Below are 22,783 nucleotides of genomic sequence, written 5' to 3' on the forward strand. Positions count from 1 at the left end.
AAAAACCCTGCTAGAACAGATAGCAGCTGCTAGCAGCCTTCAACAGCCAGAGGAGCGAGGGCTGCTAGAAGGGTTAGGGAGATGGAGAGCGTAGCCCAGGTACAGATGATAGCCTGCAGAAAGCGGAATTTTCCACTGAGCAAAACTATGAACCACCTGTGCCTTGGGAAAGGAATTTGGGAGGGAGCTAGGAGATATGAAAGTATTTGTTAAAGTAACAAAGAACTGTGGAAAACTAACGGCTATACCCTTGAAGAAGAGCTAACAGACTGATAAAAGGCAACGTCTTGGTGCCAAAGACTGGATGGTGGCAGGGAAAGCATGAAGTCTGATAAAACTGCAGTAGCTGGGTGAAAGGTAAATGTGGCGAGGGGAGATCGCGACCACGAACTCAATTCAGGACCGAAAAGCCTTGCCCCCCCACCTGAGAGGAGCATGCACGCTTATTTGCATAGCGAGCAAGGCTAATTTCGATACAGTAAACCAGTAGTGTATGAAATGTTAATCACTAGCCAATGAGTGTGAATTTGGGCAGGTTTATATTAATCACGTAGCAGGATAAACACGCTGTAGTTTTGTACAAAGGGGTGCTCGATTTGTGGGAAACCACTGAGCACCCAGTTTTGTGCAAACTTTAAATAAATAAGCAATGTCTCTCCCGAGTGTGTGAATATTGGCCTACTGCACACCGGGCAAAGAATCCGCTTTTTGGACAACATGGAGACTGGAAGGTTTGGCTGGTTCAGCTTAGAGAACGGCAGGCTGAAAAGGGATATGATTGATACCTATAAATACATGGGGATGGGAGGAACAAAAAATAGCTATAAACTGATTATGAACAAGTTTAGGCTAAAAAAACCCAAACAATAAAATTTGCACTAAAGTCCTGGAATAGCTCTGACAGAAGAAATTAAAAGGAAAACAAACAAAAACTGATCTTATGGCAGAGCCTGACAATTCTGTGACGGATGACGGGATCCTCGCCCAGGCAGGGGACTGCAGAAATCTTCAATCTCCTGCATCAGTTCTATTAGAGAACATTGTAAGACCATAGTGCTGTCAGAGTTGAGCGTGCAACAGCAATTCCATTACAATTCCATTACAAATTTCAATTTGCCATTTGAAAGGTTCAGTTCCAAACAAATTCCATCCAAGATGAAACTCCGCATCTTAAGCCAACATTCTCTTTATTTGATTTAGATGCTTATAAATTCAACAGGATTGAGTCATTTGGGTGATTTCAGGGTTTCCATTCCTATGTAACTAAAAACCAAATAAATTTTAGGCAAAAACCCCCAAAGCCTCCTATAGACACAATAGATCTGTGCTACTCCATTATGCAGTTCAAATCGTCCAAACCAAGGATATTCAGGTTGAGAAATATAATCGCAACAGACTCAGCAATATAGGGAAAAAGGCAAGAGGGGTATTTGTCTGCTCCAAGAAGCCTTTCTGAACTAGTGTCAGACTTTGGAGAAAAAAAAAAGTGTCAGATTCATTTTTCAAAGGCTTAACTTTACCTTTCTTTTGGAAAGGGGCAGGGGAAGAAATCCTGAAGTCTTCTAGAAGCAACTTTCACCGTTTAATTATTATGCAGAAATACATAAAGTGATTTGTTCTATTCCAAGGGGAAAGCATAAATAATGATGCAACACCAAAGCATCCAACAAACTGGCAAAATATTTAAGAGGCTGAGTTTTATTGATCTTTCTTCAACTCCCTAGTACTCTCTCTTGTTTTGGAGGCCACATAAGCATATTACTGCTCTTATCTGGGAAGCATTTCCTACATCAGATCAAGAGCAATGCATTTTTTCCTTGCTTTGAACTGCGGTCTGGAAGTGGTAAGTGAAACTTAGTTTGCTGAAGAAATTAAAATACAAGGCAGGCTGACTGCACTGAAGTCAGTCTGTGAAGCTACACAACCTGTCTATCCTATTTAGCCCTCTCTGAAATATTTTCTGACCTACTGACCTTCTGTTTGAATTCAGTCTCCTGCATAGCCTGATCAGTTATAAATACTTATTTTTTACCTCTTTCTAACCACATAACAATATAGATACAGATATACATAATGGACACCTATAGTAGGCTAAAGTTATATGCAGACATGCATTCTACACATACTGTAACATTTTCTGTAGGCCCTGATTTGACAAACACGTACACGAATGCTACGTCCACAGACAGCTCTGTTCCAACTGCACTCAAGGGGAAAAATAATACCAGACCTTTTGACACACAAACAGAAATTAGAGAGGAGAGAGGAATTAGAGGCTTGTTTGTGCAGCAAGGAAAGGCTTCAAATTAATCCTCTGATGCCAATTCAAGTGAACGATGTACCAGAAGTGAAGGCGGCCAGTGTCCAGTAGCAATGATACACGATGATGTAATTTGGCCTTTCATGATGGACATGAAGTGATCAGGATCAAGGATAGATCTCTATCAGACCCTATTTAAGGCGTCGTTAGCCTGGTTCAAACTCTGAATTTGCAACCAGGCAATGCAAACTGCTATCACTTGAACCACAGAAGTAACTGTATTATCTGGCAATAGCTGAAGTCCTTTATCCTAGAGAAGGGATGAACCACTAAGCTGGGGCAGTTTCCACAAGAATGATCCCAGCCCATAGTTGCTTCTCCATCTCTCTTCACACCCTCTGCACTGGCAACAGCATTTGGCCGTTTGCTTTGTGAAGCCCAAAGAGTAAGAAATGGACCCCCAGTCATGAGCTCAGAAAGCCCTTACAAGAAGCCTGCTCTAGGTCTCTATTGCACAGCACCCAGGAAGCCCCTTCGCTCAGGCCAGCAATGAAAGGGAACTGATCCACACAAGGCTCCCAGCTTCACATGCAACGTTGCTGTCAGGACAGCCCGGACAGTGGCCAAACTTCGGCATATTCACACGCAGTCCTTACTGCAAGAATGCTCTTGAATGAGAATGAAAATAACCAGCCTAAAAGATTCACTCAAACCTGGAACATAAGTTTAAGGCGCAGACAAAAAGCACTTCAGTGGCCTAAACGCTCTAACTTTCCCCATACAGACAACTTGTGCAGAAGTCACCTGCTACGGAAGTGAAAAGTGTTCACACTACTTATATAGAATAAACAGGACAAGCTACAGTTTTAACTCCCAGTGTTACCTAAACAATACTTCTCTCAGAAAATACCTGGAAATTTAGCAGGAGTCAGTGTTTCATATTTTACAGCAGGTATGCTATTGGGGGTGGGGGCAAATTCTACGCGATTATGAACAAGGTGTTTGGTAACTGCCCCAACTGGGATAATTATCTCCGCGCTGCTGTCACAAATCAGACTACGCAGTTATTCAGTATAGAAACTATTAAGGTTTAGGTTATGCATAGCAAGGTTAAGAGACCACATTTTGTGTTTGTTTTGTTTTTTGAAACCGGGGTAGGTTACAAGAAAACCAAGGCCAACCAGTTGATGTATTTGCTCCGTGAACAGACAACCTGCAAGATAAACAAAATGTGGACAAAACAGATGGATAAAACCAGCAAAACAGCTAGCCTGCTGTCCACCAGGTACAGGCACTGTCCGGGTGCCCTAACAGAGAAGCACCTTCTACAAAGGGAACACATTCTCTTCATGGAAACAGATTTGCTTCTAAGTGACAAAACTTGTACATTATAGGAGAGATTTAGGTAGAAACACTTAATTATGAGGTTATCCAACCGCCTTATTCATTTACCAATGGAAAACACATGCAGGAAAGATTAAAGGTAATATTGGCAAGCCTAATGCAGACACAAATCTCATTATAGTCATAAATCAGAGTCTGAAATTCTAAAATACCCTTTTTTGGGCTGAAAGAAAAGAGTGGAGAAAATAGCCATCAGCTATTGAAATTTACTGCCTTCTCTTCCCTTGTGGCAGTCAAATTTCATCTTCTAAAAGCGTGGAAAAACTATGAGGAACCTCTGAATTTATTGCACTTCACACAGCCAGAATCACTAGTTTATTTGGTGTCTCTCGGAAATGAGTGCAACACGTGACAGAATTCTCATGAACCCCACCAGCACAGTTTGCTCCCTACAACCAGTTCCTACCAGCACCAGTCAAAGTAACTCGCACCTCAAAATCATCCCTGCCCCCTCTGGTCCTAGGTCTACTCCTATTCAACGGTTACATCACAGCTTTTTCAACAAGAAGCACCCAAAAGCTGGTCTCATCTTGTTTATATCAGTGACTGACAATTCCACCCTGCATTACTTTCTTCTTTCAAACAGCGGCTGTATCAGGTATCACTGTCACCATGTTTTCTAAATTTAAGCTGCTTCTGCCTCCATGACAAGAAAGGGCACAGGAGCCTACATCAATGTTGTGAGCAACAACAGACACTACACTTCCCTCATACTGACTTTTTCCAGGAAATATTTTCAATATTTCTCTGTTTGATTTTTCATCTTGGGTGTTTCAGGTCATAGACTTCAAGGTACACTACCCACAGACAGACTTCAGCACTGAGGCGTAACTTCAGTTTTGATGGGATAAGTTTTATTTCGTTCTGTCTTGGGTTAGGTGTTTTTTTTTTTTTTTTCCTATTTGATTCTTCCATCATTAGTTTGTATTCTGCTATGCTGCATGGAACCTTTGAACTCGGTTAAATTCAGAAATAAACTCAATACCAATCCCAAATCATTTAAGTCCATTGAGAAATGCAAAGCATTAAGCTATGAGCCTACAGATAGAAGACTATGCAGTTAAAAGAAAGTCACAATACTTACATTCTAAAAACAAGACATCAAATTATTAAAAGATGGTACCATATTCCCATTGAAGAACATGCAGTAAAAAAGCCTCAATTCACATATAACTGAAATATAAGCTTTAAGCATTTATCAAGAGGCTCAGATCAATAAACAACAGTGACCGACTGACCACTTTGAAACAGCTCCTGCTAGACCTGGCTGAAAGAGCGATGCCCTAACGGGAAACGCAGGTTTGATGAAACTGAAACACTTTGCAGGTGCAGGTCAATTTTATCAATCTGACAAAAGAGATTCTTGAGTAGTCATTCACCTAATTTATTAATTCTAGCAGAACTACAAGTAAATATAAAGGAATGTACTGGCCTATGTTTCTAAAACTCACTTATCCTTCCACTAGGTTCATCCCCCAAAGGATTTTTACAAGCACCAGTTTTCAAACATGTTTGACTGATTGTTTAATGCAAAATGACTTCAAAGTGATCTAATAATAAGGGGAAACATTCACATCCCATCTCAGCCTCCTACTTACCTTGTCAACGTGTGGGTGCCAGTATTCATCGTGTGTTGTCTTGGCTTCTGTGTTGTTTATTCTCGAGAAGAACGTTGGCTTAGTCAGGTACATGGAGGCAGAGCTGATACCAAATGCCTGAGCAATCCTTTGTTGAATTCTCAGTCTCACATCACTGCAGAGAACACAACACAGCATGCTAAGTGACACACCTCTCCTGCTTCCTCCCTCTTCTCCTTCATTCACAGTTACCGCTTTTTCAGGGCTAAGCTTCTTCCTCAGCTAATAAATCATGAGGAACATACACCCATGCTTTCTCACTTATTTTGTCTTAAATAAAGGAGATCTACTACACCAAAAAAAAAAAAAAAGACGACCCCCAGTATTTTGGGTTGGGGTTTGTTGGTTTGTTTTATTTAATTCTCAGAATATCAAGAGAAAGTAACTGTTTGTCTCCTATGGCCTAGGTGTTAAAATTTGTGTAAACAGTCTGTTTTCCTGAAAAATTCCATGCATATCTCACTGTTTTATTAACTACTGAAAAAATAAAAGGGTTTCACATACAAATTTTGAATCCAAATCAGGTAACTAGAAAGTTGTATCTTCATAGAGGGTTGCCTCTGAAGCAACTTCAACTATTTTTACACTAATTTAAACTAACCAATGAAGTCTCTGGCACCATGAAACTCAGGGTTCTCAGTCAACATACAGAATCCTAGAAGGGTTTAGGTTAGAAAAGACCCTTAAGATCATCAAGTCCAACCGTCAACCCAGCACTGCCAAGCCCACCACTAACCCATGGCCCTGAGCACCACATCTCCCCGGCTTTTAAATACCTCCAGGGATGGGGACTCAGCCCCTGCCCTGGGCAGCCTGGGCCAGGCCCTGACAGCCCTTTCGGTGGGGAAGTTTTTCCTAATATCCAGTCTAATATGTATTGGTATCGCAACCAGATTTTCCTTAAAAATGAATACAAGATGTCTTTCCCAACTATTTTCAAGGATTCAACCAAACTATTTCTACCTTGACTATTCCTGTATGTCTTGGGAGACCAGAAGAAAAGAACATGGTTTTTATTTTTAAGATTATGAAGACAAATAATCACACATGCGTTACTATACAGAACTGCTTATATAGCAGCATCCATCTTTCAGGACAGATATCACTGCACAGGGCTAGAACAGGAACATCTAAAACTGCCAGCCTTAGTTCGGTCAATGCTGCTTTGAAAGAAAAGAGATTTGTGATTAATGAGGAATACCACTGGCAAATCCCACCAGTAAGCACATACAGCTAGTACGTATTTAACTACGAGGAAATTTAAAAACCAGCAAAGAATGCAATAACACAATGAGATGAAATGAAAACATTGGGTTTTTTTAAAATGTAATCCTCTATGCTTCTTAAAATCTTTATATTGTTTTCTCCCAATTTTAACACATTCTTAGCTGTTATATTAGTCTTCCTTTTCTTCCTTCCTAAGTGCTTCAAAAGCGGCACACAAACAAGATACTCTGAGTGAACACACTTCTGAAGTTGTGCATGGAATTACATTAGTAGTTTTGCATCTTTTCTGCATCAGACATTTATTTCTCCACTGGGTAGTACTGAACTTCAGCATAATTTTCAGGGAAGTTTTTCCCAAGTATTTCTCTAGGGAACTTAAACAGTGACTAAAAAGAAGCGACAGAACTAAAACCAGACCTACAGCATTAGGCTGTGAAAGTCACCTCTTAAAAACTATTTCCACAAGTACTAAAAAAAAATCCTAAATATTCATTCTGTTCACATCTTGTCCCTCCCCCAAAATAGACATAAAAACAAAAACAGACATACAGATTTGATTTTTAACCTGTTTCACTTTACACTTTTAAGGGTCTAAGCTTTAGGGGTCAATTCAAGCTATTTTACATGTGAAATACCAAAACCATTAAATGAAGTTCGAGCTGAGATTTTCAGGTGTTTACGTGGCTGCGTGAACTGAGATTTCAAGATGGGAGCTACATTGTGGTAGAGTTTGTAAAACTGAAATCAGGAAAGGATCTACAGGTCCTTCCTCAGGCCTGTGGGAGCCTGATCTTTCTCTGTTTTCTTTCCAAGAAGTAGGACTTCAGCAGAGGCTGCCTTATGTTTCCCAAAACGCATTAAATGTAATTACTCATTTCACTTTGTCATGAATCGAGGGCAGCTGGCACTTTGAACAACCCAACAGAAGAATTAATAGCCTAACCCACAAATACGAAAGCAGCTTATTCCCTGGCTCTGACACTGGGTGGCCAGTTGCATCAGCCAGCTGGAATATATCTACTCTGAAGTAGTTAGGCCACAGTCTTGACACAACTTTAAATCTCCAGTAGTTGTATTGCTCTCTAAGCAGTACTGCTTCCTCTTTCAGGCTGATTCCTTTTCCACTTTTAAAAGCTTTCTATTAAGATTTGCTGTCTGGTGTTTATAAGGCTCCGTTAAAGCTTCACTCCTCTGAGACTTCCGTGCAATGGCGTTGGGCAAGACTGCACGTTTTACAAACCAAGCAGGAAGCAAAGCTCTACTCAACTCTTCCCAATAGACAAAAACAGCAACCAAAAGTCTACTTGGTTTGGGCTGGCCACCAACAGGTTACCAAAAGAAAAGGAAAATAAACTTAATGGTTTAACTATGCTGTGAATCAAATGTTTACCTTGCAGTAGGAGCAAAGGCATGACTTCTTTTAGTGATCAAAGTGTTCCCTAGAATCCTGTAAAGGATGTATCTGAACACATGCATCTGTCTACTTCAGCTCATTCTGTGCCACGTATGCCAAATACAGCATGTAGCTGTTTTCAAAAACAGTATAAAGTCACTTTTTAGCCTATAAAAACTCTTCTGTACAGCCTGCTTTCCACTGACCTGGCCATTTCAACATTTATCGATATCAGGACTGCAAGTTTTTCTTTCCATTCCCTTCCCTGCTATTCCAGGCACAGCCTATGTAGTCTATTGGTAAAATACTTAAGGACAAACGCGTTGTACTTCATATGTAAATGAGGTGACAAGATCAGCCAAATTTCAGCTTAGAAGGCGCTATCAAGGAAGGAATGAATGAGCCCAGAAATTGTGGCTACCTTGGATCCGGTACAGTAAGAGCCACATTGTTCCCTCGGCCACTGCTCATATGCACCCAGAAGAAGCCGGAGCCTCAGGCAGGAGCCTCCCCTCCCTTCTTCATCCTGGCCCACTCATTCTTCATACATTTTCCTCCATGTCCCTCATATATCAAAAACTGTAGGGAGAGCGCTGGTGTACTAGAGCTACAAAGAGAATCCTTCTTTATGCTGGAGAACTTAAGCATTAATTTTCATAAACACAGCAACTATTCTCTCACTCAGACTGCTTAGGGTGTACCCTGGCACTGATCAGATGCACTAAACAGAGCTCTGCTATAGCAATCAATAGATGAGTACAGCACCCAGTCAACAACGTAAGCAAAAAATGAATCCCTCCCAGAATTTGTCAGCAGCAGTCCTTGTACGTTTGCACTCCGTCACTGGATAGTACCAAAATGCACAGGCCAGACTCTGGGAAAGGCAGCACAGAACTCCCGGAAAAGAACATATGGCCGCCTTCTATAAAAGCAGTTACTGAAATCTATTTTGGAGTCACGGTGATAAGGAATCAAAAAAAAAGCCAATGAAGTAGCTAGAAGCCTAAGGAACATACAACTTAAGAGAAAGGAAGTTCACTAGATTGCAAAGTTGCCAGCTTAATGTATCAGCAGCATAAAGGACTGAGTAAGAGAACCAGAAGTGCCACAGAAAAGGTTCTGTAAGATACAGGCTCTGCCAGACCAGAAAAAAAAAAAAAAAAAAAGCACTGTTAGGAGTCACTGCAAAGCACGATGCAAGTATGACGACAGGAACACGCAAAGCCTTGCAAAACAACAGCTTCTCCAGCCCGCTTGTCAGCATCTCCACGCTGTTCCCAGCAAAAAGCACCAGAGGCAGCAGAAGCAGCAAAGCACTGCTCTTCTACTGCCAGAAGGTTTTACCAGAAATCACACGTGCAGAACGAATAAAGGGGGAAAGCAAGCTATCAGCTCTTCCTCTGATCCTTCTATGTCTCTACCTCAATAAGTTGTAACATTTTTGGAATAAATCTTTGATAGTGCCATTTTCTGCTGAAGTCACAACCCTTAAACCAAGCATCCAGATTTAAAGGCCTCTTCTGGATAAAGATGCATCTATTATGTGAAACAAGAGCAATTGCTGTAATACGCTTGGCAGATGGTGGTTAAAGCATCAGCCTAGAAACCATAACTGAATCCGAAGCAACATAATTTTGACAGAGACAGTTTAGAAACCAGCCTCCCGGCTCAGAACGCCTACTCAGATTTGTTATTGTTGCAATCAGTAATACTTGGACATGAATTACATTTAGTTATTTCTCTCAAGAGTGTATTTTTAAACTGACCTTGGTAGGCAAGTGAAAGTAATGAAGATAAGCGCTCCCAAGAATAGCATAAAATCATTAATGAAGGACATAAAGTACCACAGCCCATGTTAAAGCATTGCCATTAATATGAACAGAAGCATTTAATAATCTATTTTGTATTAGATTCATATCCAGCAGACTGAAACATCCCCTATATTGGCATGAAGTATCAATGGAATATTGATATTGCCTAGCAGCTGTCTCATCAGAAATTCATAAAAATTATTGAAAATCTGAATGTTTCTGTTAATATGAAACAAATACGCTTTGCTAAGACACTCTCTCCATACACTCATGTTATTTCTACAGATTCTTTGATCTTCTACAGAATGGAAGACAAAACAAAGACTATTTTCAAAATATTCCCCACTATCTTGGTGAGTCAGAGACTATATGTTTTCTTTGCACAGTCAAAGTTCAATAATAATCAAGGAAGCACCTCATTTTTGTAAGAAGTAAACACATTTTGAAGGAGTTCATCTATGAAGACAATAGTATCTAAAAATAGTTGTTGAACAGAAATAAGCTTTAAGTGGTTAATTTTTTAAGACAAATAAAATTACTATACTAACAGAACTAATAGCTAACTATTTAGCTACTTAATACTACTTCCACCACTTGAGGGAGGTCATATTCCTTCACAAAGGCAAGAAAAAAAAGAGTTAAAATGTTCAAGCCAGATACATTTTAAATTACGAGAAAGCAACTGAAGTGCATAACTACAGAATTATTGTGTCTAGTCAATAAAGAATGCTTGTTCCTAAACTTTGGCCACACACCTTTGCAGACACATGGAACTCCTCGCATTTGTTGTCTTCGTTAAGCATATGAGCAGGTCTACAAGAAAGCTAAAAGCATCAGATGGCAAAGCTATTACATTATAGCCCTATTTCATATTCTGGCTTCTTAGAGGGAAAGTATGCTCCGCTTCTCAGGCCAGAACATTAGTAATTTGAAATCCTTCCACTTCCTGCTTTACCGTTTTTAATGTTTTGCTACTCTTCACCCAAAACCCCCCAAGTTTCTAATGTAATAATAGCATAGGATCGTCTCTATCATTTAACACAGCACCTCTTGGATAACGTGTGTGCAATAGGAGTTAATGCTAAAGGATTTTACATCCCAGCTGTAATGTTCCAGCAAATAACCACAAAACTCAGATGAAGCAGCTCTCCTTGCTTGCAGGGCTGGCATCAACCCCTTACGCAGAAATGGAAATACGTCGTGCCGCCATCATTCGATTACATTGACACCACCAGTACTGTCCTGACATTGGTAGTGCGGCTAAGTTCAAAGCAGCAGATGTTATTTATCAGGTAGTCACCAAAAGGTCCTTTTACTTATTTTCCTCAAGGCATCTTAATTCTCAGAGATTACTATTTTGAGCTGCAAATTCAATTGTATGTCTGAATCCAAAGGACAATCCCCTCACAACCTGCACTCTACAAAAAAAAAAGTTATGTTTTGTGGTTCATTCAACAGTTATTGAAAATCTTTACCGATATAATGCAAAATCCTCTTCTGTGAAGACGTCTTGAATTTTGTCCCCAAAGTACCTGAAAAATTAAACAACAGTCTAAAAGAGGAGTTGCTGAATCAGACTGCCTCAGTAATACCAAGATGCATTCTCACCCCCATCTGTGCTTTACCCACAATCAATAAATGAAAACACAATACAAAAAAAATCCTACAGGTGCTTTTGAGCGTTTCCAAAGCATTGCTCAAAGATTAAATGTTAAAAGATTACAGGATCAACGTGTAGCAACTGATAATGCAATTCCCCAGGCATGAAAAAAAATCCCCTCCCATATAATAAAACAAGCACATAGATTCAAATTCTTTTTTAAAAGTTCAGACTACTTCATTTCTTCCACTGCTGACAAACTAGACTATAACTGGGAAAAAAATACTGTTATTTACTGGTGCAAGAACTCTGAAAATAAAGGTAATGATAGCTTTCAAAGAGCCCAGTTCAACAAGAGATTGGTTTTCATGCCATGAAAGCTTTTTAACTGGTCACAGAAGCTGTGGTGAATCTAAAACTTCTACAGTTTGTCATTACTAACCCCAGCCCACAGGGCTTGAGAAATCTGAAAAGGCACTGAGCACTGAAGGCGTAGGATAACAAGAGGCAGCAAGCCACAGTCCCATTTTACCTGTACAGATTAACAAAATGCTTCCCCAGTGAAAGAGCTCCAGAGTGCAAGTCCAAAATTGATGCCTGGGAAAGGAAACAAAAAAGTAGGAAAAGGAGCGTGTAAAGGTTTTATCATTATTTAACTATGACCTTTAATAACTGTCCCAAGTTGGGTCTCACTTTCCACAGCCTCCCAAGTAAAAATACTAGTTTCTAGCATCCAGGTTCACAATACTAGTGCTTACTTTACAACTACAGACTTCCCTCAGTTTGCTGTATAGACGCACAAAAGAGGAAGGTACTATGAATAAAGCACAGCACTGCTATTCCCCAGATTCAGGTCTGACATACAGAATTGCCAGTCTTCCTCCATGGGCTCGGGGTAAGACACCGTGTTCCTGGACCCCTTCTTGAAGACATTTCCCTTCCACACAAAGATGACTAATTTTCCAATATTTGTGAAGTGCTCAAATAGCAGCACTAATATTTATATTGCTCAACATTTGTTATTAAAACTTCTTCACCATGAGTTCCTGTATACTTCTCATATTTAATACGGCCATAAAAGTCTGTTTAAAAGAACAATTATAATTCTAAGGCTTACTAGAGCCAAACTTCCTTTCCCCCAATTTCTAAACCACTGTAAAAGAAAACCAAAGAGCGAAAAGTTTTTACATATGAAAATTCAATCCGTTTCTTCATCCGATTCAAGCCAAACACATCTACTGAGCTCCAGACCAAGCTGAAAAGATTAGTATTCAGATTTGCCAGGATAGAGAACTACCTCTCAGGACTTTAAATTATTTCTCTAAATGGAATAAAGTACACTTTTGTATGTCCCTTGCTGTCCACAAAACACGTTTGTTTTGCATCAGTTAAACAGAATTTAAAAATATGACTTTTTAATAGCAGTCTTTTTTTTTGTACTGGAAATATCAAGTAGCAACAGTTAATTAACCTGACTGGCACCAAAGTCATGACATCTTTGATATACAATATCCAGGCAAAAGCACTCGTCTTGGAATTTGGCATTTCTTGATAAACCACATACCATTCACATTATTCTAAAAATCCAAACAATAACAACGCCACTAGGTGAGCTGCCTGGAAAGAATTATAACTTCCATCTTACCAGCAACAGGAATTTCTGGGCATGGTTGGAACAGTACTGTTTGAAGCCACTGCGTATCTCCACCCCAACACAGACAGGCTGGTGAAGGAGCAGCAGCAAGTCACCGGCGCACAGACGCGCCAGAGCGGCAATGCCAGGCTAGCGATACAGCTTCACGTTCACCTCTAGTCTCAAAGCGCTTTTCTCCCTCCTCCTCTGGATCATCTTGGAGGAAGACACCCATGACAATCTCAGCAAAAGAAAATTGCTGCAGGCTCAATTGCGCTGAGCTTCAGAGCTGAATCAGGGGAACTCCACTAAAGTCGCCTTTTAAAAGAGATAGTAACAACCTCCTTTTAATAAACCTACCCAAATCATTCTATTTACCCCTGAAGAAAGCTTTAAAAATATATAAAGTAACGAGCTATTCAAGTGGACATAGCATGAGCTTTTCAGACCTCCCCTTCCCATAGAAGTTCTCCAAAAACTTCAGAGGACTGCTATGAAAACAAGTATTCTCCTAATAAGCTTTACTCAAGCTTCAGAAGCAAAATATTTTCATTTATTGGTTTCTGGTTCTGTACAATAACCCAAGCTACAGCTAGAAGAAGTAAAACTGCTCCCGTGTAGCTTCAAAAATATACTTGTGATCATGCTAAAGTAGATTATAAGGAGAAGAAGCAGGACACATCTGAAAAGATGAATTTAATTTAAAAACAAATTGCCTTTCAAATACTTTCAACATGCTTTCCAAATGTACACATTTCTTCTCACTCTTCAAGCACCAGATAATTACAGTTGGGAAGATCCAAAATGACCAAATGAATCAATAAAAGACGCCCCCAAGAACTGTAGGTATTCATAGCTGAAAAAATAATAGCTATGATACAAAGCCTAGAAAAGACAGATGAAGAAGACTGAAAAGGGAACCTGAAAAAGAAATATCCTTCTGAGTTGTTTCAAACAGAGGAAAACAACTGAGCGCCAAACATAGACAAGGACTTGATTACACATGAGCACAGAGCTATTTGTTTAACAGCTACCTTGGAAAGAAACTGAAACGCATTTATTTCAGAACATTAAACATTTTCAGCATCATTTCCCACACTGAGGAGAACGCCTTGGTGGAAGCCTGTGTCAACACCGTTACTCCAGTTCAGCCATCTGATCAAGGGTCCGCCTGCCCTTCAGGTCAGTGTTCCCAGGCTGAAAGCTCTACAAAGTTTATCTGAAGATGGCAGGAACACCGCAAACACACATATCCACACACCTATTTCCAAGAGACTGTTCAACAGAACTACCCCAATGTCCTGGTTTACGGAGCTTCTATAGAAAGGAAACTGAACTTCCTTCAAAAAAAAATAAAACACAAATATATGCTCTTTTGGACCTGCGGTATTGTTTGTCCCACATTCCCCAATTCTGCGGGAACGCTCACACACTCGAGCTGAGAAGGAAGAGCAATGGAGGTTCGGCATGGACACCGATTCCTGGGCAGCATCAAACCGGCTGTCACTGCAGGCAGTCTTACACAGACTCTCAAAACACCACCACCTTTAAATACCCTTCCCCGCTTGAATCCTGGGAGCAGGGGGGCCAGGGTTACATTCTTAAGGTAATGCCTCTTCAAAGTTACTCTGGTCAATTGTGAGACACAAGTGGAACCAATCTAATTTATACATCGCTCAGCTGGAGTCACAGGTCATTACTGTGGAAATTAAATACAATATTTGGCTATAGTGTCCAGTACAAGTTTACACCAGATACAGATTAGACACAGCCAGTTCCTCTCCAGCTTCCTAGAGTTATGTCTAGATAATCACACCAATGCACAGCTGTAAGTAAAGTGGAAGACACACTGCCAAGTATGTCTTTCACTCCTCTCAAGTATGTGTTTCCTGAGTGCTATCAGGAGGCTAATTCGGAAGGAAAAAACCATGCAGCCTGTAGTAGAGGTCTGAGATAGGACAAGTATTATGCAGAGGCTTTATCTTCTCCCGGGAAAAGGCAGAGCTGACAGCATTTTGAGAACTTCAGAGTCTGGCTGGCAGGACTGAAAGCAGAATAAGGAGGGATATGGTCTGCAGAACCACTGTTGTATGCCTGGGTTGGTGGGCCCACATCAGAAACCCTTGTTTGGCATCACAGCTACACAGGTCGTTTGCTTCTCCCAGTGATTAAGAAATTTAATTTTCCCCCTGCAAAAGGAAGGTCTAGGTGGCTACTCCTGCCGGTTTTGCTGCAACAAAGGAAACAGACTGCAGCTGACTGGCTGCACCAAGGGATTTCTTTTCTGGGGCTTGTAAATAAATGCCAATAGATCTGATAGTAAATGAGTTGTTTCATTTACACTAGAGCGATGTTATGATGGCAGCACCTACAAAGACTTGAATGAATGAGTCATGACTAAAGTGGTAATGCAAGCAGGGGTAACATGCAAGAAAATATTAGGTAGGGAAGAAAGGGAAATGTCATTATCTTTATAAAGAAGAAAAAAACTAAGCTGAGGCAAGCATCAAGCGAACTGATGAGATTCGCATTCTGTGAATAAGGAACAGAGTGTAAAACTATTTTACAGAGACAGAGAGGTACAAGGGAAAGCAGCACACTGGTGGAAAAGATGCCCCTGTTTGGATCCTGCTGAAAGTTAAGACTAGAAGATTACAATGGCCTCTTCTAGGCTCACTCTGTGTCTGCGTGCGTAAGTAAAAATAAATCTAGGAAAAATTACGAAGGAAGATAAGAAAGAAAGCTCCGCATGACAACTGGGGCATGACTCCTGGGAGATTTCAATAATTCAGATGTTTGCCAGATCTTTCTCAACACAAAAGGATGGAAAGGGAAACAAGCTTTTGTGCTATACTTCAGTCCTCCAAGGAAGCAGAAAGGGCAGCAAACAAAGGGAGGAGAGAATTGAGAGTCACAAACTGCAAGTTTAGGTCTTTAAATCATTAAGTTATATCCAGACACACAGACACAAATCCATTTCCGTGAATTCAAAATATAAGAAGTATGACAGACAAAAAAAAACCCACAAAACCAAACCCAGAACAATCAGACATGTCGCTTAAGAAGGGGTTAACAGAATCGGAGAGAGTGAATCAGAGAGAATGAAAATGCAGTCTGCATCCCAGTAGAAACCTGAAGAAGTTTTATTTGGAATAGTGGAAAGATCAAAGTGGCTAAAGAAAGAATTAAAAAGAATTAAACAGAAACAAGGTGTTATTTAAGGATTTTTTTTAAGGAAAAAATTAGTCTTAGAACAACAGACATAATTAGACAGAATTATTCACTCTAAAGCCTAAGAAATTTAAAGCAACAAGCCAGACCTAATTCAACAGGCTTGAAGCTTGAGAGGCATACAGGAGACATAGCTAGATGAAGTAAGGCTTGAAACATTTTGTATGTTTGTAGATAAAAGATTTGAAAAGAGGCTAAAAGGCTCAAGTGAAGAAAGACAGTTTCATCTATACATCATCACCACCCATCCCATCAGTATTTAATGACATCTGGGAGCAGAGATAGCACTATTGGGAAGAGATTCACTCCATGACATCGGGAATACACAAGCAACACATTGAAAAAGGAAAATAGCAGAACAAGGGAGAGAGGCATAAAAAACTAGGTAGAAAGACTGCATTAAAAGGCTTCTCCTAAACATGATCTCCCAGAAACACTGGTCAGCTCTTGTTTTTAAGCATCTTTCAGGGTTTATACACTATTTTGGATAAGGCCTCAATGCGCTACTACACAACTTTCTTCTTGCACCTTTCCCTAAGGAGTAATAGCATGCAATAACTTTCTCACATTTACAGATTATGAGAAATGTGAGAAGGCTTGGATCAGAGCCCAGAGTTCTCAACGGACATCAGATTTCTTAACAGGCTTATTTTATTGCAGCAATAGAATCTTCTTTCCCCTCCCATTTCCCTCCCCTTTAAAATAAAACCTCACAATGATGCTTCCAAAATGATGTAGATGATGGATTTATATTTGTCCGATACTCTGGCTTGCTGTCTAAGTGAGCCAGCTCAGGACCCCTGCCCAGCTCTGTGCATCGGGCAGCAAGTTCACCTCCCCTCATGTCTCTTCCAAGCCTTCTCTGTCTCAGTTTCCCCAGCTGGACACCAGCTTTCTGTGGTCCAAACCCATGAAGCTGTCTGTGTTACACACTGCTCTTCTAATCCCTCTTTGTGGAGGTCTAATGAAAAATCAAATGTAGGTGCCGAAAGAACAGGATAGGAAACCCGCTTGACAGCACTAATGACAGGAGTTAAGTAGTAGGTCCCCACAGGCAGAGTAACCTAGGCGAAGCGGCAAATTACACAACCACAGAACTGAAAAAAAAAATCCAAGAGATCCTGACAGAACTGAACAGAGAATGTTAAATCTTTTAAATTTATTGTTTCAGATGGGCAGCACTGCTTAAGTTTCTTGGGTTATATTTTTGCAGGTCTTTCTCAGCAATGACAAGGACAATAAAGTCTTATTTTTTCATCAAAACCTTTTTCCTTTTCTGCTAATATATGCCCTAATTCAGCAGAGGCCTAAAGAAGTGGCTGTGTTTACAAATACTCAAGAAATAGTTTCTGTTCATACATAAAAACATCCTGAGAACAAAGACAGGGGAAAGAAATTAAAATAAATGTGCTTGTCAAAAGCGGTTTTGGTTTTGTTTTTAAAGAATATTATTCAAAGGTCTACTTAAGACATTACATGGTATTTTTTGTCACTACACAAAACCAGTCTTTTCATGATGTGGTGAACCACTGTAATTTAGTTTCAGAAGTCAAACTTGTGCAGTTCTGCTATAGTAACTGTTTCCAGATGGAGAAGACAAAAAATCAGTTCAAGAGAGGCACTATAAATAACTAAACCGAATAATACAAAATGTCAACTGTATTTCAGAAGTCACAAATTATACTGCTAGCAGAAGTATTAATGGGAGATAAAATAACTTTCCAAACAAATTTTTTTCCAAGTCTGAATGGAAGGAAAAATTCTCCATCTCCTCTAGCCCCCAAAATGCATTTATGATCTTGCCTTGGCAGTAAAAGAATGTAAAAAGTAACAGGACACTGCTCACCCCTCCATCAGATCCTCCCAAGGACAGTCCCCTCTCTGCTATTCTGCAGGCAAAACAATAACCTCAGGTGAGAACTGAAGTCCGATTACTTTGTCCTTTAATGTCATTATTTACATGTAACTCTTCAGTAAGTGTTATTTGATGCATCAGATATAACGCGATTGAGCTGAGAAGAGAAGCTGCCATTTAGCTGAAACACGCTTGCAGTCTGTCATGAAAATAAGGATCTATGTTGCAGAACATTTCTGAGCTGGTAGCCCTCCTCCATAAATCCCCAAAGCACCCCCAGAAGCATCGTCTTTCAAATACATTCTGGCCAAGTAAGATTAAACATAAAAAAACCCCAAATCTTGATTCTTAGGGGCAGTACAAATAAAGCTGTAAAATGCAGAAACGCTGTATCAAAATCAGGAGCCCAGCTGAATTTGAAATCACAGAGTAACCGGCCCGACAAGTAAACAAAGCACTTACACAAGCTGCATATCGCTTCGAGCATTACAGTGATATTCCCCACTTACATGATTATCAAGTGCAAATCACAGAGAGGCTGATAACTTTTCTAACTGCATAATTTGACAGTGTCCCCTACTATTTGATTAAAACTCACGACTTAGTGTCCATAGAGGACTATAGGGTCAGCACTAGCTCATAATTACCCAGAAAGAGACTCAGCTGAAAGGAGGCTTATGTTGCTTTGTTCTATTTTTAAAGGGCAAATGGAACAGAAGGCCAAGTGAAATTCCTTTAAAACTTATTTAATTAATTTTCCTTTTTTCTCTACAATGCTCGTGTCCCACAGAGCTAGGCAGACTCAGTATGAAAGAGAACTGCCTCCACTACAGCAAAAATGGAAAATGGCTTTTAAAAAAAAAAAAGAAATTTTTGTGTTTTAACCAGTTTAACCCATCCTCCTTCAGCTAATGAGCTTTGTGCTACACCGTAAACATGGGCACACTGTCATTAAAGTAAGTGCTCATAGAAGTTAAAAGAGCTAAAAGAAAAATTACCTACGGATTCTTTCAGCTTCTTCCCTTGTGATTACTGCATCGGTCACACCTCTTCCACACTTTCTAGGAGTGCACCCTAGAAAACAAAGAGGAAAAGAAAAAAGAAATTATCTTTCAAACAAGGTTCAAAACAAATCTCTATTAATATCCTCCTATTCCCCTTTCAGATTCACAACATTCGAAGGGATATTGCAATCTCAGAATATTTTAGATCACTTAAACTACAAGAAAGTTACATCTCCGTTTCGATGTGTTTCACACCACAATCAGAGAGAACACCAGCCAGCCAATGTCACTGGTGCTTCTGCACAGATTCAAGTCCCCAGGACTCACCTAAGCTACATCGCTTTCCCTGTTATGGCTGCTAAGGTGACAAGTTATTTCCTGCTATGTTCAGAACGCAATTCAACAGAACGGAGATGATCTGAAAGGAATGAATCTCAACAGCCACTGGAGATGTGGCTGTCATGCATGACCCAGAGCTTCCAGCGCTTAGGTTAAGCAAAATGCACAGCGATACTGTGCTTTTAAAAACAAACTACTTTTCCTGTTGATCTGAAAACAATTCTTAGAAACCTTAAGTTTGTTACAAGTCTTTACAAGTTTGTTATGAACTTGGGATTAAAATTGACTTACTGATGTTCCTGTGCACATCTACTGCTTCAGGCTAGAGGAAATGGCCTTTGTTTAGTAAGGTGGTATCAGATGCACCTGTATCTCAATGTATATGCAGCAAGACAGACAGATCCAGTGATTTTTGCCCTTCTTCTCAAGAGTAGTAGTGAAAACAAAAGTTCCTGTTTATATAACTGGTCTCTGGAAGGAAGATGATCTTGGATGATTTAATCTCACACACTCTATTCTAGCCTTTGGACTGGCAGGGCAAGGACTGGAAGGCTCAGCAGCGCCACATGGATCCTTCCATCTCAGGCTGACAGTTCCAAAATCAGCCAAGACCTCCAGCAACTAAACCCCCCTAATACCACGTGTCCATAGACAAAACATTTTCTATTACAGTCCAAGTAAGTCTTCAACTCAGACGAAGGTCCAGTACACCCCACCCTTGGGTACAACACACAAAATGAAGAGTTCTGTCCCAAAACCAAACAGTCTCAACAGGATAAAGAAGCTCAATTGTCCTGGAGAAAAATGAGATGCAGAAGACAAGACATACTTGGATGCACACTGCAGTGGACGTAACGCCTGAGCACCACCATGCTAATAACAGAAAAGAGAGAACGACACTCAGACAGGAGTGAAATCACTACTTGACAAAAGAAAAACTGAAAAAATTGGTTAGAACACAAGCAGCTCAAGCCATGAGGAAGACATGACTGATAACAAGGGTTCCTGAATACATACAGGATCTTTATGTAGCATCAATACATGCTAGTTCATGCATTAACATAAAGAACTGAATTTAACTTATGTTGCAGTATTCAACCCTAAATCATGCAGTTTATTAACAGAGATTCCTGTAATCAAGCACTAAGAACCATTGTATTTGTCCACTGGAAGTCACTGGAAAAGCAATGGTGACATAAAGAAGTAATGAATTTGAATGTTCCAGCCATACTGCCAGGAGAGTACAAGCAGCATATTTCAGATCTGCTCAACCCCCTACCCCGCCAAACATGTGAGTCAAAAGGAAGCAAATAACATTCTCTATGGGGTGTCCATACAAATACACCTTGAAGGGCAGCTTTTCATATGAGACTTTGCACAAAAGTGTCTTGAGGCACACAGCTTGGACATATATGATAAAAAAGTCTCTTAAAATTAATCGCTAAGAAATCTAACATTTAATTTTAAAAGCTCATGGTAAAAAGCAGGCAGTAAGAGTTCCAGGTGAAAAAAAATATATGAACGTGCTTATGAAATTATGCAATTGTTATGTGCCTGGGGTCTCTGGCAAAGACAGTACTGGAAGCAGGAGGTGTTCTGAAGGCAACAGCAGAACCTTTTCCAAACCGAGAAGAAAAACAAGAAAAAGACAGTCCAGCGTAAAGTCAGTCAGGTACCAACAGTAAGGCACAAACACACCGGATGAATGCTAAGGGAAAAATCAGACAGTCTCTTTGAAAACAATTTTAGCATTAAGAAACATGTCATCTTTATCTAAGAGACCATGGTACATGGGAGCACTGAAGTGTTAAAAGCATACTTGGAAAATCTGCACTCAGGAGAAATTCAGTTTAGTATTACAGAGTACCCAGTAACTTCCACAAATTTGTGCCTAGTAGACACAAAATCATTCACTTATCTAATAAGGCACTCTGCTTTGGATCCAAGAGGTTTTTTTCAACCAAGGTAAAGGAGGAGCATACCAAAGCATGCAAAACCACAAGTACTCCCTACGGCCCCTGCTCCTATTCAGCACAGAGAAAACAGAATGTAACGCTGGGGTCCAAATGCCTGCACTGCAGCTTTGTCCTCTACTTAAAGCGGTACTTGCCCAAGCACCATACACTGCCAAGACTGGGATGATTCACAGGAGAAAAAAAGCCCCATCATGATGCCCCCCTAATACGATCCATCGCAAAGCAGGACAGAAGGAGGCAAAGACTTATTGGATGCCATCCTCATAACCACAGCAGCAGTCTAGGTGCTAGACCTTTTCCTCCACTGCTCCCAGGCTTCTCTGCTTTCCACATCCACTGATCTAGTCTCTGGAAAAGCATCTTAAAGCTGTCTCCTAGGCAGTGATCGTGGATGCTTTGTACACTGACACAATATGTCAACACACATAAGATACTACACAGGAGCTTCATCAGACACACTAGTAGCCCCATTAGTTTTAAGTAGTTAACCATGTCTCAAAACAGCAGAAACAGCCAAGGTCTGGCCATGGGGTTCAGAACACAGATGAGACTGTGCTCACAGAACACCCTATCTTCTGCAAGTATAATAAGTTAAGTGCTTGGCCTCTGAAAAATAACACATTTTATTTCTGTATGAAGCAGGTTTACTGGCAGACAGTGCTATGGAAATAAAACCACTGCTCTGTCACACCAACTACTATATCATTTGAAGCAAAGTAGAAGCTCAGCTGCACTAGTTCAGTTTGAAGCAGGGCCAGGTGCATAAATAAAAAGCTCATCTTAGCTGTGGAAACTTTACAGCCGAGCATCAGACACCAAGTGATGATAGGAATGTGCTTCCTTCTGACACAGAGCCAGCAGCTGTGGATGTCAAGCTAGAGTAAAGATAGAGAATGAAAAGCTATTGAGTGATAGAAAGCTATTTCCAACGAAGTGACTAAAGCTCCGGAGCTGAATCCAGTTTGGCAGAGAACCATAATCCGCATTTACTGCCTCACTAAGCTATCAGTAACGCGCCCACGGGGCGAGGCGCCAGCTTTGGGGGCACAGCAAGGCTCGGCGGCTCACCACCACCCTCTCGCGGGCACCGAGCAGGAGACAAGAGTTAAACAACGAGCGAAGTTCATTACCGCAGCTTACCTTGTTACTGCTTAACAAAACACATTTCACACATGTTCACACATTTCTAATACCACTGATCTCTTTCTGAAAGCATAATACAGGTAACACATGTAAAAACACCTGCTAAAAGCCAAAATCAATCACAGAAGTTAAGAAGCAGCAGCAAGCAAACATCTAATTAGAACGCCAGAATACAAACTGGCACAAGATGAGAGCCTTTGCTCCTCCTGGGCTGATACCAGCCACGTCAATCATTCTCATACAAAGCCAGGAGAGGTCACGCTTCACCCT

The 22,783-nt window shown here is 40.4% G+C and overlaps 1 protein-coding gene across 8 annotated transcripts in view; it reads right to left on the minus strand.

Annotated features, from left to right (window-relative positions):
• Positions 1–22,783, minus strand: part of OGFOD3 (2-oxoglutarate and iron dependent oxygenase domain containing 3) — a 44,119-nt gene that overhangs the window by 18,526 nt on the left and 2,810 nt on the right. For 6 of the 8 annotated variants that reach the window (XR_014229753.1, XR_014229754.1, XR_014229755.1 and 3 more), the window contains exons 3-7: positions 19,050–19,125; positions 11,865–11,929; positions 11,208–11,264; positions 10,488–10,545; positions 5,263–5,416 (exon numbers count right to left, since the gene is read on the minus strand). Coding sequence is in view for 5 of the 8 variants with exons in the window: in XM_082326959.1 (XP_082183085.1) it covers positions 5,263–5,416; positions 10,488–10,545; positions 11,208–11,264; positions 11,865–11,929; positions 19,050–19,125 (410 nt within the window). In the remaining 3 variants the exon portion in view is untranslated. Of the gene's footprint in view, positions 1–5,262; positions 5,417–10,487; positions 10,546–11,207; positions 11,265–11,864; positions 11,930–18,042; positions 18,086–19,049; positions 19,126–22,783 lie in introns of all 8 variants that reach the window. The other 2 variants (XM_082326960.1, XM_082326963.1) reach the window with 2 other exon arrangements.

Source organism: Platalea leucorodia (assembly GCF_965183815.1).
Source record: "Platalea leucorodia genome assembly, chromosome: 14".
NCBI lineage: Eukaryota > Metazoa > Chordata > Aves > Pelecaniformes > Threskiornithidae > Platalea > Platalea leucorodia.